This window comes from Chanodichthys erythropterus, chromosome 20, assembly GCF_024489055.1.
Source record: "Chanodichthys erythropterus isolate Z2021 chromosome 20, ASM2448905v1, whole genome shotgun sequence".
NCBI lineage: Eukaryota > Metazoa > Chordata > Actinopteri > Cypriniformes > Xenocyprididae > Chanodichthys > Chanodichthys erythropterus.
This window is the reverse complement of record NC_090240.1, coordinates 20,023,921-20,044,877: the sequence shown is the minus strand read 5'-3', so window position 1 is coordinate 20,044,877 and position 20,957 is coordinate 20,023,921. Positions and strand designations below refer to the sequence as shown.

Genomic DNA, 20,957 nt, shown 5'->3' with positions numbered 1-20,957 from the left:
AATTTAAGAGAGGCACTTAATGCATGCATTATTTTTCTACTAAACAAATTATTATGATAATGATTAGCACAAACAAACAAATCAGAACAGAAATAAATGCAAATGATATATAACAGTCAAAAAATACAAAGACTTTGTTCCTTACCTGAGCAGCCTTCAGTGATTCACAGATTGTTCTTGTTGAGCAAAAAACAGCGCTACACTTGAGGTTAAGGAATTGTCTTCACACTTTATATCCTGACCAATAACCACGTGTTTGGAGTCCAAAGGCAGTTACCTGGCCCATAAACCCTGCCTTTAACTGACCCAATCACTGTCCCCGATTCTGTCGTCGTTATTAAAAGCAAAAAATGCCTCTTCAGCACAAGCACAAATGCACACACAGCAGTCATTTCCTGTTATCGGTTATTATTGCCATCAAGCGACCACAATTCCTGATCACACAAAGTAACTAAGCATTAGTTTAATCACTGACTCTGAATATAAGTCCGAGGACAACCAATAATTCTAAAATTTACTGTATGACCTTTCACTAATTCATGACGATGGATGGCATCATTTGGACCTAAAACTGTCACAGCATCCAGGATGCAGTGTGTTGCGGTGACCAACAGATGGCCCAACTGAGTCAACAAAATCGATTCAACCTGAAATACAATTAGTTTGCTAAATTAGTACAGTTCAGGTTTTTTGTTTTTAAAAAAGACACTAAAATAACTTTGAAACTTCAGGCAAAAACAAGCTTTTCTTAAGTTTTTCCCCTTTTATTATTTTACAGCAGAGAGAATATAAAGCATTCAGAAAACATCTTTCATATTTTAAGGGCAATTCAAAACATTTTGCATGGCTTCAGCAGCTGAATTCTCTTTTTTAACATATCCATCGATTCAGTGACTCTTTAACATGCACAATTACAAAAATAAATTGCTCAAACCAGAGGGAAGGAAGAAAAACAAAGACATTTAAAAAAAAAAAAAGAAGAGAGAAAAAAACAAAACAGGGGTCATTAGGAAGGGAGAGGGCTACATAATCGGGAAAGACAGAGAAAGACAGCTAGAGAGGAGAGGAAAAGTAGATCTAACACTAGTTTAACATGCAAAGTGTAGAGAGCCCCAAGTGTAGCTTGTAATAAAGGCAGGGCCGTTATTTTCTGGGTTTGAAAGGGATGAAAACGTGCAGCTCCATGAAGGGTGTCGTATAAGCACTGTCCTTAAACTACTGCATTCTAATCTCACAATACTGGCATTTGCATAAGAGTTAGTCAGCTACGTGTGTCCAACAGATCGCTGTCCCATTAGGTCTACAGGTCTTCACTTCAGGAATTGCTTATTGCTCTGTGTCCATGAGTGCTGGGATGTTTAGTTCCCTTTTCTAAAGAATGGTTGCGCAGGAAAGGCAGTCTCTGTTCTAAGTTGGTGACGCGACAAACAAAAGTAATGAGGTATCTTCTGTGGGCTGAGCTGTGATACCGTTAAAGCTGAAGCAGAGTTGTCAAAATGAACCCGTATGCGACCAGATGAGGTTTTAGTTTGGCGTTTTTAGACTACAGCTATGCTTTTAAATGTCTAGTCGTGACTATAATAACGTGATGATGATGATGAATCGATCTGAGCAGCACTTTTTCAATATTGTGATACAGTATATCCACAGCAGTGTGTTTATACAGTGACTATAGGATCCGGACGGAGAAGCTGCATTGAACAACTGAAACATCCATGCGTATTTACACAAGCATCAGACGCATTCGTGTAGACCTGCTCCATTCGAACGGGCTTGAACACTCTTATACAACACCAGTCAGTGCGTCTCTTTTGACAAATCGTTTTTTAGGGACCTAAGGTACGCCAACTCAGCTCACGTAGTCGATTTAAAAAAAGGTGAACAGCATGACGTTCAGAATCACAGTAATTTGATCAGGACAGTCTGGCTCGTTTCCCAATAAGCAGCAACTAATTCTCAAGTGACCTGCTCTACTTCCCCTTTTCTCCAGTTTGGCACCTGAGTTAAGATACAAAAGTGAACCCGTCAGATTCACAGCCGAGGTTTCAACTGCACTAGTGCCATGGACACTTTAACGTGGATATGGACACAGTTCTGTGGCGCGTGTTTTTGTATGAGGTACACACGTTTGTTCGTTTTTTTTTATTTTTTATACCTGTTTCTATAGTGGAGTCGTTTAAGAAATGTGAATGGAAAGTGGAGTGAAACTGAATTCGATGCCATTTAAAACTCAACAGGAAGCCAAATTCTATTTGATAGAAAAGAAAAAAAGATTCATGCTGCCCCTGTAAATATGAGTACTGACAATTTGCCAGCTTTTTTTTTTTTTTTTTGACTTTTTTTGTACTGTAAAGTTACATTTCGAAGCCCTCGGTCTTTTTGAAGTTCTGAAACCCATGAAACCAGCTGCTTTACAGAACAGTATTTCTTCAACAAGTCTACCTGACTACCAAATCTACAAAAATAAGCATGCTTTGGGTGCTGTTTCAGCAACCCGGTTATCTATGTTACCCATGCAAGCATAATAAGACTCGAGTTGCCACCGCAGTGCATCAGCTGACAACCTAAACTGCTACCGGAATGATGAATGCAAGGCAAGAACCACCCGGACTGACTGAAATCTGCAGTCCTCACGGGTTCATCTGGCAGTTCCAATAGGGGACGTGAGTTATGACGAAGCCATAAATTCCTGGTGCGTTAAAATGAAATACGTGGACAAAGAAAGAAGTTCCATACCGGAAAAGAAAGACGAACAGACTATTACTCACTTCTCGCTAATGCCAGTCCCTTGCAAACCTCACATGCAGACTGACACGGCTCGCTGGATTGAGAATATGATCAGGCACTTCCAACATAAGCACTCTGAAGAAAAACATTTACATATCATTCTCTTGAACAGAGACGCAAATACAAAATATGACATGAGGGGAAACTGAAACATAGTACACATTTTGAGTGCATTAGAAATCGTTTTCAGGAGTGTTTTCACATACGTTCGTCTTTTCGAAAGCCATGGCGACACCTGCTGTTGAAAGTAACATCACTGCAACACTGGTGAAATTGGTTGATCTTTGGAGGTCAATAGGGCCCTTGACGCCAACGTTTTAGCACCAAAAGAATCCTGTTTACATGCATAACAGAGAACCGAATCTTTCAGTCAGTGTAGCAGTGTGGATTTCAATGATTTAAGCTTCTACAGTGTGTCAACTCACAGGGATTCTTGCACATCTAGACTGTCAGAATGTTACACTTAGAAAGGTCCACTAGTACCTCCGTATTCGTAACAGAAAAGCATATTTTACATCGTTTCACTGACATAATACAAAAGTATCTGGGCTTATGAAACACAAAACAAATATACAAATAAACCAAATGGGATATGTGATACACTTAAAGATCTTCTTCCTGAAATACACCATCATCCGAGACCGACTGTGTTCATGGGTTATGCAAATTGAATGCAAGTGAATCTGATCACGTACTACCATGTGATTATCTGTTCAGCAAATGATTAACTTACTTTCTTTAAGCAGTAGCATTCACATTACTTGGCACCGTTGGCAAAAAGATTCTTGGTAGCCCCGAAAAAACAAACAAACAAACAAACAAACAGATGTAAACATAACCTAATGATCATTTTGCCTTTTCTCCTACCTCATAAATACAGTATTTTTCATAATTGCAGGAAAGTCATGCTTCAGCAAAATGTTCTTCTCAAGAACATTCAAAGTAAAATAAAATACTCTTATAGTGAAATAGTTTTACAGAGCATAGCCACTAATGCTTTTGAACTCTTTTTTTGTATCTTTGTTCGTTTTTGTCATGCACATACAGTAGCTTGACTTTATCCCAGGTATTTACACTATGTACAAACGATACAACCATACTTCTTAGGCATTCAAACAAAACTATACAAATATTCAGATTTTGACGCTAATCTGTTTTGATCCCTTTCAATGAGTAAAATAATATATTTCTAAAATACAATCCTGCTTAGATAAATGTTTTACTTTGCGTACCGGCATCCTTCTTTATATACAGGAACTGCTCAATTGTCAAAAATATGGATTTGTCTAACCCCGGGCGTGGAGACCCTTCAAAGTATGTCAAAGATATCAAGGCAATGTATGTAAATTTCTCTTTAACAGCTTTAGAAAACCTCTGAAGTTGATTTTCAACCCAACAAAAGCTTCACCAATGTGTATTTAACATTGGATTAACAAAAGAAAACGTATTACAAACTTGCCAATAGGAAATGATGGGCAGAGGTGATGACATGTGTTGTCTCCAGTACATGAATGGAGTTGAAAACGATACAAACGAAAAGACTGTGGCCTAGATTCAAGATCTGCCTGGAGCGATCCGTTGCTCTGTGATGTCTCGCTGATGTGTGTGTGGCTGAATATCATCAAATTGATTAAAATTGTATGTATACCTATGCATTCCACGCTTCTCGTTAGCAAAATAACATCAGCATTTGACACGTCAACCCAAGCCTGCTCGTTTCCCTCTTACATTCAATAGCAACCCAGTCCCCTTAAGAGAAGACGGGTGACTGTAAGGGACAGACTGGATGAAGTTTCTGATGAATTCATCTGGCTGTACAAAAACTAATTCATGAATTATACATCATTTTTGGTAACAATTTTACCCACTAAACACATCTCGTCATCTTTTTGAAAACTACGAAATACACTCGCAACAGGTCCGGCCATGTTTCTGTGTCGACGGCATATTTTGTAACCATCATTCTCTCTTCATTTATCTTTTCTTTACGAGCCACTGAAGAGCATGACTTCCAATCTTCCATCCTTTCTCTTTTTTTTCCCTTTTCAAACGAAACACTTTAATGCTCATCCAAAATGACAAATCAATCCATTAAAAAGTGCAAAAAATGCCACGAAGCAAATGTTGTTCCTCCTAAAACAACGTCCTTTGAGTTTGTTTTGATCCATGGCAGTTGCCTCTTTCCTTCATAAAAGAAACATAGAAGGAATAAAGAGATATGAAAAAAAAGCAGTTGTTTAGTAGCCGAAGTATCAGTCATACAGTAGTAGTAAGAGTTGCAGTGTTCTTGCTATTTTTTTTTTCTTGTAAAACGTCTCTGGTTGAAACAGAAAAACTGAAAGGAAGAGTCTGGAGAGTAATGTCACATTGTGAGGGGGCTCTTCTGGACGCTCTCATGTTCCCTGGCCTTTCTCAATTCTCTCACTCTGAAAAACAACAGACAGACATTAAGGGACACGGGTTCAAAAGCTCACATCTCAAGTTATTTCAGCATTTATCTCAGAGAGCAAAGAATATCAAATCAAGCTGTGGTTAAAGGATTAGTTGACTTCAGAATTAAAATTTCCTGATAATTTACTCACCCCCATGTCATCCAAGATGTTCATCTCTTTCTTTCTTCAGTCGAAAAGAAATGAAGGTTTTTGAGGAAAACATTCCAGGATTTTTCTCCATATAGTGGACTTCACCAGGGTTCAAGGGGTTGAAGGTCCAAATTGCAGCTTCAAAGAGCTCTACACGATCCCAGACGAGAAATAGGGGTATATATATTTATAAGGGTATATATATATATATATATATATATTATATATAAAATATATATATATTTTTTTTTTTTAGAAAATGATCACTTCGCAACACAAGACCCTTATTTCTTATCTGGGATCATGTAGAGCGCTTTGAAGCTGCACTGAAACTGCAATTTGGACCTTAGACCTGCAATTTGGAGAAAAATCCTGGAATGTTTTCTTCAAAAACCTTATTTCTTTTTGACTGAAGAAAGAAAGAGAGACATAAACATCTTGGATGACATGGGGGTGAGTAAATTATCAGGAAATCTTAATTCTGAAGTCAACTAATCCTGTAAAGAGGCAGTTTTTTTTCACAAAAGGAGGTATTTATCAAAATGTCCAAGCTGCTTGTTTCTATACAATGAAAATGAATGGCTTATTATACATTGTATGGAAATAACACAGATGGACATTCTTCTAAACAACTCCTTTTGTGTTCCACCAAGAGTACATGAACACTTCTGGGCAAAGTATTCCTTTAAACAGAAAAGAACACTTGGAAAAAAACTGTAATATCTATAAATATCCATCCAGCACAGTGTAAAAGATATTTTTGAATACTGATTGTTAAGAGATTGCATGGTTTATGTGGAACAGTTTAAAGCTGCATCTACATACGACAATACACTACAGTTCAAAAGTTTGGTGTCTGTTAGATTTTTTTTTTTTCATGTTTTTGAAAAGGCTCACCAAGGCTGCATTTATTGGATCAAAATACAGCAAATATATTAATATTGTGAACTATAAAATGTAATTTATTCCTGTGATGGAAAAGATACATTTTCAGCATCATTACTCCAGTCTTCAGTGTCACAAGATCCTTCAGAAATCATTCTAATAGGCTGATTTGGTGCTCAAGAATCATTTTTTCTTTTATTATTATCAATGTTGAAAACAGTTGTGCTGCTTCATATCTTTATGGAAACTGTGATACATTTTTCAGGATTCTTCTATAAATAGAAAGTTCAAAAGAACAGCATTTATTTGTTTTGTAACATCATAATTGTCTTTATTCTCAAGAATCATGACTAAAAAAAAGTATTAATTGAAAAAACAAATCATACTGACCCCAAACTTATGAACAGTTGTGTATATAAATGAACAATTTTTATAATAATTTCTATATCACTTGTATGAAAGAACACTTTTGCTCTGTGCAAAAGTTCTCTCATATCTTCACTGATGATTTGCCCCATTTTTTCATTGCCTCACCTTGCAAGTTTCTGCACTAAGTAGATATATAGGACAAAAAGCTTAAAATAGTCTGAATTTCATTTAATACAAAAAACCAGTCTGAAACCTTCTCATCTTGTAGTCTTTGACAAGAAAGTTGTCCGCTGATTATTCTGTCTACTTCCTTTTGAAATACATCAAACATCTAATAAAATCCAACCAACTCTGTTTTTGTATTATGCTTAGATTTTTTTCTACAAAGATATGTGTTATCTACAACCGAACAATTAAAGAGAGATAGACAGTTCCCACTGCAGCATGTGCAAAAAAAACTAGTCAGAATCAAAACACACAAGCCAGAGAGGCAGCCAATTTTCTCTGGGTCACATATTTCCCAGCATGCCTCATGGTCAAAGAGCAAGACTCATCATCATCATCATCATCATCATCATCATCATCATCATCATCATCATCATCATCTTCATGCAACGTCTTTAACACCAAACAACCTTCAGTTCTTCCGTCTATCTTATCTTTTCCTCTTCACGAATACAGGAAGTAAAGGAAACTTAAATAATCTAGACAGGAGAAAAAGGTGCTTGTTTAATGCAGCATCTCTGTGGTTAGTGTATAGCAAGACACAACTGATATCCTGAGGCCCTTGATCTCGGTCATCTGTGCGTCCAGTTGGTAGCTGTCATGCAAGCAGGCATCAAGCAACGGTGATGAGGAGGGCAAGAAGGAGCAAGAGAGGATGGGGCGGGGGGTCTTTGTGTGTGTGTGAGACGAGCGAGAGGGAGAGAGATACAGTAGAAAAAAGGGAGACATACTGAATCGCTGAGGCTGCACTCACCCGCTTGAATAGTCTATGGTCCATCAAGGGGCTTTGCATTAACAGCAAAACAACACCAGACAGCTATTAGCACACAGCAGATATGATGATGGGGGGAGGGAGGGGGGAGCCAAGGGAGGGAAGAGCACCCCTCACTAAACCACTTATGATTAATGAATCACACATTCAAAGTTAGTTCTGTTAGTATCTGTAATAAGTTGACCAAAATAAATGTGAGTATGGAAACAAACATGAAGCTTTCCAAGTGTCACATTAGTATTTGTATCAGGAGTGTTTCAGGTAGTGGATGAATGGAGGTGGTGGGAGAATACCTGTGGCGGCAACGGCGGAGGAACTTCATGATCTTGCGGGCGGCCTGATCTTGCCTCTTAGTGAGAAGACTGCTTCTAAAACACAAACGTCGCACTTAATTTCGCACATTACATCTTGTCCATGAATAAAATATCTTGCAGGGCAAAGCTCAGAACAGTATGCCATTTGGAACAGATTCATAAGAGCTATTGGCTGACTACATAACATCAAACAACAGTTGGAATCAGATTTGGACGGACTTTTACGAAGGGGCAGTGTATGGAGTGAGGAGTTATGGGTGCTACCTGAGTTTGTGCTGGACCAGTGCCGCGGTGGCTGCTCTGCGGTGGGGCCTCAGCCGGCCAAACTCCCTGTAGCTGCGGTAGCACTGCTGGATCAGCATGGCCGCCCGCCGGCTCTGCTGGAACTTCTTCTGCTCGTGGTAGCTGCGGAACTTACTCTGGATAAGGATGGCGGCCTGCGTCATCTTCTTATAAAGTGCATACTGATACATAAAGACACATTTTCAAGACATTAATGACACAAACGTAATTGCACCTTATTTGATTCACATTGGCCATACACACACTGCAAAATTTAGGAAGCGACAAGCGTATTTAAAGGGATAGTTCACCCAAAGGTGAAAATTCTGTCATCATTTACTCACGTTCATGTTGTTCCAAACCTGTATGTGTTTGTTTTTTTTTCTGCTAGACAAAAAAGAAGATTGATATATGGATATTTTGAAGAATGTAGATAACCAAACAGTTTTGGTTCCTATTGTATTGTCATTGTTAGTTACCATCATTGTTTAAAATATCTTCTTTTTTGTTTATTAGAAGAAAGAAAGGCATACAGGTTTGAAACTACATGAGGGTGAGTAAATGATGACAGAATTTTCATTTTTGGGTGAACTATCCCTTTAAGTGTAAACCTCTAAATTATCACACCACATACGTTTATGATTTCTTACCAAAATGACAATGATTGACAAAAAGATAATTTTGGCAATGTTTGCAGGTGTAAATAAGTAATATTAATGACCAAAAACATTATATCCATCATTATGTCCATGTTCACTTATTTTAAGTGTCTTTGGGCTTGTTTTTTTCACAGATTTGCTTATAAATATGTGCAGTAGCAAGTTGCATTTAAAAAAAAAAAATCTTATTTCTAGAATACAGTTGTGTATTTCGGCTTATTTAAATGAGGCATGTTGCCTTATTTTGGCCTTCTTTTACCTTTTATTCCAGACCTAATTACTGAATATCTAGAACTTTTTAAAGCCAAGGACCACCAAAATGATGTTCCCCTGAGGGACCCACTTCCAAAAATATAAAGGCAGCTACACTGCTCTCCAAAAGTTAGGAAACGCCCTAGAAAAGTGGGGTTTTGGACAATATTGGCATGAATCCTTTTTAATTTGTGATAATTTTGCACTGATAAGGGACAACACAAACTACGAAAACATATTTTATTATATAAACAGTTTATACATAGAAAAAACTTACATTTTCGATGCATCAAAATATCCAGCATTAGCAGCTATCTGGCCTAAACTGGGTTCTAATTGGTTCATTGTATTCTAAACTTAATTGGCAATCAATTGTTAAAGCTGACCCAAAAATCTTTTACAAACCTGGGGCCAGTTTAAACCAGGCATCACAGCTGGCAAAGGGGCATGTCTGACATGTATATATTGCCATTATTATGTAATCAAAATGAAAATTATTATTGCTGGTCTTCAATGATAATGTCAAGTTAGTGTAATGTATTTGCACCAAAAAATGATAAGGATTTATGCTGATATCATCCAAAACCATACTTTGCCAGGGGTGTTTCCAAACTTTTGGAGGGCAGTGTATATATTTTCATGTATGAAGAGCCATTTATACTGTGTGAGATAAAAAGCATGATACAAAAGACATGTTTCCAAAATTAAATTGGCTTTTATATTGTTACTCTACTGAAGCCAATGCAAATGACTAAATATGATCTAGAAAATATTGACTTTGTATTAAGTTCTACCCATTGTTATGTAACGTTAGATGCATAAACTGAAGAAAAACATTTTAATTCAATTCAAATGTATTTTTATAGTGCCTTTAACAAAGAATATTGTTCTAGAGTAGATTTACACTACACTGGGACACCTCTAAAATCCATTTTTTAAAATGTAACATTTTTTCCAGTTAAACTTTCTGTGGACTCCCTAAATCCTGCTTAGTCAATTAAAAAAAAAAAAAAACCTGGTCTAGCGAGATCTGTCTCTTTGGTCCACACAGTGTATGGGGTGTCCCTTGCAACTAAAGTGCAGAGAGACAGACTTGTGTCAAAATGTGTAATTGACACAGCTTATAAGTGGCCATTGTATTAAATAAATTTTAACATTTCTCCAGTCAAAAAAATCTGCTTTATATAATGCATGAACAATGGAAAAAAAGTTACCTTCAAGGCTATCCATGTTAGCTTGTAAAGGAAAAAAAATAGATTTGTCATGAATGGGAAAGCTTGTGACCTTGCGGTTGATGTTGCTCTGAAAGCTTATAATTGACTCAAGTGTGTTTGCTGGAGCTTGATCTATTAACCAGATATCCAACAAAGGTTGGCAAAGTCAATGTCACGGCATCTTAAAGGATTACCTGCTTGTACTTCCTGTAACAGCGCTGAATGACAGCGGTGGCTACTTCCTGTTGCTCGCGCAGTGGGCGTCCCTGCAGGGATAGAAGGAAAAGGGTTGGTCTGAGTAGTGGGCAATGTTTTGGAGACAGCCACTAGGCTGTTCACTTAAAGGAGAATGAAAGTCATAGAGAAAAGACACCCTTCTTGCTTAGGTGCAGCTGGTGCTGAGAGACCAGATGCCTCTGAGCACAAGCCGCCAGTTTGGCCAGCTGGTGAATCTTTGTGGAAACTCATTACAGGCAGCCACAGGAGGCAGCAATCGCTCCTTATAAGCCAGGCCATGCGCTGGTTAAGCCACCTTACCCATGCTGAAGCTGTGGGGACTGACTACTCTGTGTCTGTGTGTTCATGAAATAGAAAGGAAGTACAAAGCAGGAAGAAGACAGAGGGTGTCCCATGTTCGTTCCTACCAATACCTGTGCACAGACGTTTACATCCTGTCTCTATTCACACATCAACACAAGCGCGTGGCACCCGAGCCACTGGCCTGTACCTTGTACTTGCGGAAAGCGGTCTGCACCAGCCGTGCGGCTTCGTAGAGCTCCCTCTGCTCGGGGTCCGACAGTGTGAGCTGGGCTAGCTCTCTCTCCACTTTGCTGTTGGAGGCTCTGAGAAACTCACTCCACTCGGCTGGAGCAGGCAAGGTAGGCTTCTCAAACGGTCCCTCACGCATGGGCGAGTTTCCCGGGCTCAGGCTAGGGTTGGAGGGAGGGGTCAGGGGTTCACTGTATATGGGACTGCTCACAGAAACAAAACAAGCACATACATATATGAAGTTAGCAAGGTTAAGGCATACACTTGTTTTTTCCTTTAAATTATTTTTCCAGGGTGGGAAATTAACACCCGCCACCAGCCGAACACAGGTATTTTTACAAATGAAGTCAGAACATCTCTGCTCCATCATGCTCTTCACTTAAAATACATATTAAGAATGTGAATGCTATATGTTGCAAAAAAATTAAATAAATATACACTACCATTCAAATGTTTTTTGTTGTTTTTGAAAGATGCTCACCAAGGCTGCACATATTTGATCAAAAATACAGTAAAAATCGTAATATTGTGAAATTATCCTACAATTTGAAATATCTTTTTTTTATATATATATATATATATATATATTTTAATATATTTTTAAACGTAATTTATTCCTGTGATGGCAAAGCTGAAGTTACAGCATCATTACTCCAGTCTTCGGTGTCACGTGATCCTTCAGAAATCATTCTAATAAGCTGAATTAATGCTCAACAAAAATGTTTTATTATTATCAGTGTTGAAAATGCATATTAACAGTGCAATGGAAACAATTTTACATTTTTTCATGATTAGAAATTCTTTATTACTTTTTAGTGTTTTCAAAAAGAGGTAGAACTATGTCCGTTTTCACTCAGTTTACTTTTTGGTCTGAGTTGACTTATTTTAAAGTGGACTCTCTGAAATAGGATGCTAATTCTTTATATATTTGCTATATATGTCACGGATCCCTTGTTCCCCTGGACTCCATTTCCCATCATCCTCCTGTTCTCCACACCTGCACTCACTTCCCTCGTCTGCTCCTCATCAGCACTCATCACCTGCACCTGGACTCTATTGTCAGCACTCCCCATATATTGCACTCACTCCCTGCACTCCTTGTCTGTTCTCTGTTTGTGTTAGTGTTTGTATGGTGTTCTCTGCCTTCGTTTATATTAAAGTATTGAATGTATTGTGGAAATCCGTATCTGCCTCATCTCTCTACCAGCATACCGTAACAGAAGAACGGACCCAAACTTTGGATTTTCCACAAAAGGAAAGCGATGGAGACACTCCCCGGCTCCCTGGCTCCTGCTCCTCCAATGCCTCCCACTCCCTTGTCTGCTGGCGATCGCATCATCGGGCTTCTGCAGGTCGGTCGTTCGCTGGAGAGGTATGTGGAGGAGTTCGTTGAGCTTGCTGTTTTGTCTGACTGGCCTGAAGCATGTTTAATCTCCCTGTTTCTGGATGGACTAGACGATGACACCATCCGTTTTGGTGAACCCGATTATCGTTTCTCCTTAAGCGAAACCATAAATTCCATTTTGTGGTTAAATGATTCCAAATTTGTCGTTGATTGGGTTCAGGATGGGTGTCTGTCTCTGGTCCATCCAGAAACACGGTTGGCCGGGCCAGTCAGTCAACCTCTGTCTTCCTCCGCATGCCCCTCCAGCGAACTCCCTGCCTGCCCCACACGGAACCCACACTCCTCAACTGGGTCCCGAAAGCGGAGGAGGAGGAAACAGCCCGCTCCAGTATCTCCAGAGCCCCGCTCCAGTATCTCCAGAGCCCGCTCCAGTATCTCCAGAGCCCGCTCCAGTATCTCCAGAGCCCGCTTCAGTATCTCCAGAGCCCGCTCCAGCCCTTTCCGAGCCTGCAGCTCCAACCCTGTGCGAGCCACCAAGTGAGGTGGCCTGGCTTATCGACTTTTGGACCGAGCCAGTCTCCGCCGAGCCAAGTTCTCCAGTCTCCGCGGCCGAGCCAAGTTCTCCAGTCTCCGCGGCCGAGCAAAGTTCTCCAGTCTCCGCGGCCGAGCAAAGTTCTCCAGTCTCCGCGGCCGAGCAAAGTTCTCCAGTCTCCGCGGCCGAGCAAAGTTCTCCAGTCTCCGCGGCCGAGCAAAGTTCTCCAGTCTCCGCCGCCGCCGAGCAAAGTTCTCCAGTCTCCGCGGCCGAGCAAAGTTCTCCAGTCTCCGCGGCCGAGCAAAGTTCTCCAGTCTCCGCGGCCGAGCAAAGTTCTCCAGTCTCCGCCGCCGCCGAGCAAAGTTCTCCAGTCTCCGCCGCCGCCGAGCAAAGTTCTCCAGTCTCCGCCGCCGCCGAGCAAAGTTCTCCAGTCTCCGCCGCCTACGAGCCCTCAGCTCCAGTCTCCGCGGCCGAGCAAAGTTCTCCAGTCTCCGCCGCCGAGCAAAGTTCTCCAGTCTCCGCCGCCGAGCAAAGTTCTCCAGTCTCCGCCGCCGAGCAAAGTTCTCCAGTCTCCAGCCGCCGCCTAAGTTCTCCAGTCTCCAGCCGCCGAGCAAAGTTCTCCAGCTCCAGCCGCCGCCGACGAGCCCTCTGCTCCAGTCTCCGCCGCCTACGAGCCCTCAGCTCCAGTCTCCGCCGCCTACGAGCCCTCAGCTCCAGTCTCCGCCGCCTACGAGCCCTCAGCTCCAGTCTCCGCCGCCTACGAGCCCTCAGCTCCAGTCTCCGCCGCCTACGAGCCCTCAGCTCCAGTCTCCGCCGCCTACGAGCCCTCAGCTCCAGCCGCCGCCTACGAGCCCTCAGCTCCAGCCGCCGCCTACGAGCCCTCAGCTCCAGCCGCCGCCTACGAGCCCTCAGCTCCAGCCGCCGCCTACGAGCCCTCAGCTCCAGCCGCCGCCTACGAGCCCTCAGCTCCACCCGCCGCCTACGAGACCACAGACCCACCCTCCGCCTACGAGCCCTCAGCTCCAGCCGCCGCCTACGAGCCCTCAGCTCCAGCCGCCGCCTACGAGCCCTCAGCTCCAGCCGCCGCCTACGAGCCCTCAGCTCCAGCCGCCGCCTACGAGCCCTCAGCTCCAGCCGCCGCCTACGAGCCCTCAGCTCCAGCCGCCGCCGACGAGCCCTCAGCTCCAGCCGCCGCCTACGAGCCCTCAGCTCCAGCCGCCGCCTACGAGCCCTCAGCTCCAGCCGCCGCCTACGAGCCCTCAGCTCCAGCCGCCGCCTACGAGCCCTCAGCTCCAGCCGCCGCCTACGAGCCCTCAGCTCCAGCCGCCGCCTACGAGCCCTCAGCTCCAGCCGCCGCCTACGAGCCCTCAGCTCCAGCCGCCGCCTACGAGCCCTCAGCTCCAGCCGCCGCCTACGAGCCCTCAGCTCCAGCCGCCGCCTCCGAGCCCTCAGCTCCAGCCGCCGCCGCCGAGCCACCCGCACCACCCGCCGCCGCTCCAGCCGCCGCTCCAGCCGCCGCCGCTCCAGCCGCCGCCGCTCCAGCCGCCGCCGCTCCAGCCGCCGCCGCTCCAGCCGCCGCTCCAGCCGCCGCCGAGCCAGCCGCCGCTCCAGCCGCCGCCGAGCCAGCCGCTCCAGCCGCTCCAGCCGCCGCCGAGCCAGCCGCTCTTATTATGAATTGTGCTATTGAACTATCCAACCCAACTACTGTTTTCCCTCCCTGCCTCCCTCTCCCGCCTCCTCCCACTAATGTCCACACTGCACCTCCACCTCAAGCCACCTCACCCAGGACTCCACCTCGGCCCGTTGGTCCAGATGCTCCCCCTTGGCTCCAACCTCCCTCATCTCCACCGTGGCCCATCAGTCCACCAGTTCCGCCAGGCTCCATCCTCCCCCCGGTTCCGCATCAGTCATTCGTCGACCTTCCCTCACATCAGGACTGCACTCCTCGGTGTTCACCTCGTCCCTTCGTCCCTCACGCTCCGTTGGCTTCCTCACTCCCTCCTGCGTCCCTTTGGTCGGCTGTCGCTCTGGCTCCACTGCGGCCTTCTGGAGCCCCGCCTGCACCTCGGTCGGCCAAGCCTGCGGCATCGCCCTGTCCCGCCGGATCCTCACCGCCACCTGGGATCATCGGCAATTCGGCTTCGGTCCCTGACCCGCCATGGCTGCCCTCGGCCCCTGACCCGCCATGGCTGCCCTCGGCCCCTGACCCTCCATGGCTGCCCTCGGCCCCTGACCCGCCATGGCTGCCCTCGGCCCCTGACCCGCCATGGCTGCCCACGGCCCCTGACCCGCCATGGCTGCCCACGGCCCCTGACCCGCCATGGCTGCCCACGGCCCCTGACCCGCCATGGCTGCCCACGGCCCCTGACCCGCCATGGCTGCCCACGGCCCCTGACCCGCCATGGCTGCCCACGGCCCCTGACCCGCCATGGCTGCCCACGGCCCCTGACCCGCCATGGCTGCCCACGGCCCCTGACCCGCCATGGCTGCCCACGGCCCCTGACCCGCCATGGCTGCCCACGGCCCCTGACCCGCCATGGCTGCCCACGGCCCCTGACCCGCCATGGCTTTTGAACCTGCCCTGGAGACCTCCACTCCAGTCCACTCCTCCCCCTGCTCCGGCTTGAGGTCTCCAGGGCGCCCACCCCCCTCCCGGTTGTTACATCTACGGCGCGAGGACGCGCCTACCGGGAGGGGGAGGTACTGTCACGGATCCCTTGTTCCCCTGGACTCCATTTCCCATCATCCTCCTGTTCTCCACACCTGCACTCACTTCCCTCGTCTGCTCCTCATCAGCACTCATCACCTGCACCTGGACTCTATTGTCAGCACTCCCCATATATTGCACTCACTCCCTGCACTCCTTGTCCGTTCTCTGTTTGTGTTAGTGTTTGTATGGTGTTCTCTGCCTTCGTTTATATTAAAGTATTGAATGTATTGTGGAAATCCGTATCTGCCTCATCTCTACACCAGCAAACGTAACAATATACTTGAACTGAAAAAAAAAAATGGTAACACTTTATTTTAAAGGCACAATATGTAAGAGTTTTATATTAAAATATCCAAAAACCACTCGGACAGTGTTATATATTTCGTTCAGCTATGTACTTACATTATCCTAAATGTTTCCAAGAATTTGTAAATTCAGAGAAATTCTAAATTTTAAATAGTGGCCATCCCTCCCTTGTCACTTGTCGCCTGTCAATGACGTAATATCTGCGTTATCCCTGGTTTTCAGCTGCGTAACTTCTAGTGGCACGCTGTTGTTGTTTCGTTCAAACATTATGGACCATGGCAAGCAAACTTTGGGACAAAAGGAGAAATAAAATGAGGATCAATATCGGTGTGGCGTTTCCGAGATGGTGAGAGCTTTGCAACAACTTTGACTTGACAGAACACTCTTGCATGTTATTAGACAAGGTGAGCAAATGTAGGCTACATAAGTCTAATGTTACATAGCTCAACATGATGAAATGTTAGAATATCATCAGTATTATATTCTAATGTTGATCTAGCTCTCATACAGCAAACAAACTAATACATAGAATCACATTACAACTTTCAATGCAGTTTAGTATGATAGTGTAACGTGAGAACAAGTGAAACAGTGCTGTTTACCTCACAATTTTAATTAGTCAAATAAACAAATAAACTTAGTAGTATTTCAGATTTGCGAGTAACGTTAGTTCGGTAGAATGAAATGTCCTCATTCCTTTATATCCTCTGGGACTCGTGTGTGGCACTGATATCTGTCTCTCATTAGCAATCGCTAATAGTTACCTAACTGTAACTCTAAGTAAGTACATGTAGTTAATTAGTATTACTCAGCACTTATTTGAGTAAGTACAATGTAACTACATCACCCAAAAATAAAGTGTAACCAAATGTTTTGTAAAAATTCACTGTGGTTGGGCAAAAATGTTAATTTCCCATCCTGGTTGCTGCATTTCAATACATATGTATATCAAAATATGCATTTTTTTAAAAAGACATTAGCTAACCTTAAGTGAATGATGCTGGGCAGGTGTTCCACGTCTCCCAGGTAACTGGCCAGCCAGCTCATGGTGTTGGTGAGGCCACTGTTGTCCAGAGGAACAGACTCCATGGTTGGAAAATGTTCCCGCTTGATACGCTCCGGAGTGGCCTCAATGATGTGCTCTGCCAGGCTCATCATATTTGCCTGTGAATGCACACACACAAGCAAAAACAAACACATGCATTCAAAGTTACACAAGCACTGACTTTCTAGTGTGATAAAAAGCACACACACTTGCTAACCCAGCCGATCAATCGAGCACCGGGGTGTTTACTTTGGAGGAACACGCTGCAACAGTCCCTCTATCCCCATAGAGTGACAGAGATGAATGGAGCTGGACTAACTCCTGGCGATGGGAGCAAATCAATGGCAGAAGTGTATTATGTGGTGACGAAGGTCTGTGTAGAGAGCGGGGCTGTGACCGCGGCTCTCTAGCGCTGATTTCACATGTCAGCAGGACGGATGGTGCTCTATATATCCCTTGGCCTCTCAACGCTTGTAGCCCTGTTTGTTTGCTGAGCCTATTTACTAACAAATGCATCAATACAGGTGTGAATGAGGCTGGCTGACTGTGAGTGAGTGCCATTTAGGGCACTGTGTGAGTGTGTGTATGTGCACTTCTCTCACCTGTAGGTCCTCCATGTGAGAGAGGCAGTCCTGGTTCTCTAGATCCTCCTTGTAAGAAAGCATCTCCGTGTCTACAATCTCCCTCTCCACCATTCCCAGCATGCTGAGGGGCTCGCCACGCTGACGCAACCGGCTGGCCAACTTCTCCTTTCCTGCGCCACTGATGCCTCCCTTCCTGAGCACCTCTCTAGTGCCCCATTTATGCCCTCCACGGAAAGAGGCCATCTTGGCTTGTGGGATGCCCCCTGTCCCTAAACCCTCTTCAGAGATGCTCTTATCCGGGCTGGATGGGGTGGAGGGGAGGGTCTTAGGGCTGGTTGACAGTTTATGTGTCTGCTGCTCCATGTTCAAGGGAACCGACATGGGCTTATCCAGCTGTGCTTGCACAAGCTCTGGGTTGGGCTTGTGTTTCTTGGCGAGGGGGATTTCCCGCTGGCACTCGTTGCTGTAGTAGCTGGAGGGCTCTGACCTCGGCCTTCTCAAATCTAGGCACAAAAGAGAGAGTGAGATGCACTCAGAGAAGAGGACGGAGATGATATTTCCATTACATTTGCTCTCTGAGGTGCTATTAGTTATAATCTAAAAAATAAGATGGAATTAGATTGTGCAGCAAGTACTGCTCATTGAAGCAAATGCAATAAGATATTACATTAGGCAAGCAAATCTGCTGTAATCTTTTTAGTAAAGCAATATTAGTTCATCTGTTTTCAAAACAGTGCAGCTTTTCCAGTAATGAGCTACGAGTAGCAGTTTTTCAACTAGTAGCCTAGTGAACTCTCCTGAAACACCCACTATCAGTCCCATATTTAGTGTTGGAAAGTCTGATTCATTTTAGTGAATTGGTTCATACTGTACTGCTGATACTGTATATACAGAAATTCATCATACCGCTTTGAAAGAGTTACTTTATTTGTCGTACAGCCTGAAATTAAAACCCATTCCAAAATTATTTATTTATAAATTTTGCCTTAAAATATCAAAGTAATAAAAGAAAAAACAACAGTTCTGAAAATTAATCCAAAACTAGAATAACAGGTTTGGAAAAGTCATCAGTCCCCTTTGTAGAGCCATCTTTTGCTTTAATTACAGCCATTATTCTTATTGGGTATGTCTGTACTAGCTTTGCACACCTAGATTGGGGAATATTTGCCCATTCTTCCTTGCATAATTGCTCAAGTTCAGTCAAATTCCGTGGTGAGCAGCAATGGACCGCTCTCTTCAAGTCCATCCACAGATTTTCTATCGGATTTAAGTCAGGGCTCTGACTTAGCCACTCAAGGACATTCACCTTCCTATCCTTAAGCCATTGCATTGTTCTTTTGGTGGTATGTTGGAAGGTTAATGACCTGCCCGTCTTCTGTCTAGCAAGATAGCTAAAGATGGCTCAAGAATTCGGATGTACTTGGCAGCATCCATTTTCCCTTTAATCCTGACCAATCACCCAGTACCTGCTGAAGAGAAATACCCCCACAACATAATGCTGCCACCAACATGCTTCAGAGTAGGTATGGTGTGTTTTGGGTGGTGTGCTGTGTTTGCTTTTCACCAACCAAACTTAGCGCTGAAAGAAAGAAGCCTTTCCAGAAAAAGTGCAACACTCAGTCTCATTTGCTCTATGCAAAAACACACTTGGAAAACTCTGATGCCATCTGGGATAAGGTGCTATGGTCTGATGAGACCAAAATTGACCTTTTTGGACTTTTTCAACATTGATAATAATAAGAAATGTTTCTTCAGCAGCAAATCATCATATTACATTTCTGATGGATCAAGAGATGCTGAAGACTGGCGTAATGATGTTGAAAATTCAGCATTGCCATCACAGGAATAAATTACATTTTAAAACATTTAAGCATAAACATAAGACATTATTAGCAACTTTTCCTTAGTATCTTGCAGTTTAACTAACTACTTTATAGGTTCTCACCAGGGTTCTGGTTGGTGCAAGGTGTTGTAGTAGAGGTGGTAGTACCAGTGTTCTGCCCACTGGGGGTCACCATACTGTCGCTGCCCCAGCTGACCATCCAGCTGTTGGAGGTGGGGATGTCAGGGTTGGGGGAGAAAGACATGCTGGAGGTGGGGGGTAAGGAGGACGGGGTCTGCTGCTGCTGTTCCTCCCTCTGGAGCTGCTCCAGACACTCTGCCAGCTTGGTATGGCCACGGGAGCGGGCGATGGAGAGAGGCAGGCGGCCTAGGGAGTCTGGGATGGCCAGTGCTCTCCGGTCCCACTTGTACAAGACCACTGCTGCCTCTAGATGACCCAAAGCACAAGCCCACATCTACAACAAGGAAACAGAGTAAAAAGGGGTGTAAGAAAAGCAAAGAGAGTGCAATGGAGTTGCCAGATGCACCAAAGTTCAATTACAAATGCTTGAGGATCATACCAGTGGAGTGCAAGAGAAGTGATCCACGTTGAGAGGGTCCACCTCAAGTTCCAGATCAATGCTGTCTGCATGCTTCGTGCTGGATAGGATAATACCATTTATCATCGTTAGCAATGGAAATAACACAAAAACATATTTATACATAGATGTAGACACATCTGAGTGCTCTTGTCGCTTTAACTGACCGCCATTTGATGAGAGTCTGGATGAGGGTGGCATAGCCTTGGCCTGCAGCAAGGTGTAGCAAGGTCATGCCCCGAAAGGTCTTTGAGTGAATCAAGTGTTTGGATTTGGCCCAGCAGGCCCTGTTCATCATCTTCTCACAAACAACCACCACACGACTCTCAAAAGAGCTTCCCGCCTGTCCCGAGATACACTGCAGAACAAAATGTAGAGCTTGATGTCTTCAAAAGCTCAATGAAATGTCACAATCTTTTAAAAAAATGTCATTGCTTTCTGCATCATTTATTATGGCTCAAACAGAAAGCTACTGTATAATCTATGAGTGGAAAAGCTGCAGCAATAAACAATTTGTGAACAATCATTTTAATGAATTGGTTCAACTGGCTCACAAAATCAGTTTTAATAAACACCATGTTATTATAATATGCAAATCTTTTCATCTAAGTGATGTAGCTGAATTTTAATAATGTTTATTGTAAATGAAAATTACTTTTAGGTTCTAAATGACTATGTTTTTTTATGAGCTGAATCATAGCAGTAATAAACAGAATTGGGAAACATGAAATAACATAATCACTGTACTGTAATAATATATATATATATATATATATACAGCTATGGAAAAACTTAAGAGACCACTCCAAGTTCAGAAATCAATGTTAAGTGGTCTCTTAATTTTTTCCAGAGCTGTATATATATATATATATATATATATATATATATATATATATATATATATAT

The 20,957-nt window shown here is 43.7% G+C and overlaps 1 protein-coding gene across 3 annotated transcripts in view; it reads right to left on the bottom strand.

Moving 5' to 3' along the window:
* camta1a (calmodulin binding transcription activator 1a) overlaps positions 1–20,957 on the bottom strand; it is a 443,175-nt gene that overhangs the window by 2,089 nt on the left and 420,129 nt on the right. The window contains exons 13-24 of one of the 3 annotated variants that reach the window (XM_067371128.1): positions 20,219–20,409; positions 20,034–20,112; positions 19,577–19,928; positions 17,650–18,134; positions 16,988–17,166; positions 11,069–11,312; positions 10,536–10,607; positions 10,342–10,362; positions 8,199–8,398; positions 7,914–7,988; positions 7,603–7,633; positions 146–5,213 (exon numbers count right to left, since the gene is read on the bottom strand). In XM_067371128.1, coding sequence (XP_067227229.1) covers positions 5,181–5,213; positions 7,603–7,633; positions 7,914–7,988; positions 8,199–8,398; positions 10,342–10,362; positions 10,536–10,607; positions 11,069–11,312; positions 16,988–17,166; positions 17,650–18,134; positions 19,577–19,928; positions 20,034–20,112; positions 20,219–20,409 — 1,962 coding nt within the window. In that variant the 3' untranslated portion in view covers positions 146–5,180. The remainder of the gene's footprint in view (positions 1–145; positions 5,214–7,602; positions 7,634–7,913; positions 7,989–8,198; positions 8,399–10,341; positions 10,363–10,535; positions 10,608–11,068; positions 11,313–16,987; positions 17,167–17,649; positions 18,135–19,576; positions 19,929–20,033; positions 20,113–20,218; positions 20,410–20,957) is intronic. The other 2 variants (XM_067371129.1, XM_067371130.1) reach the window with 2 other exon arrangements.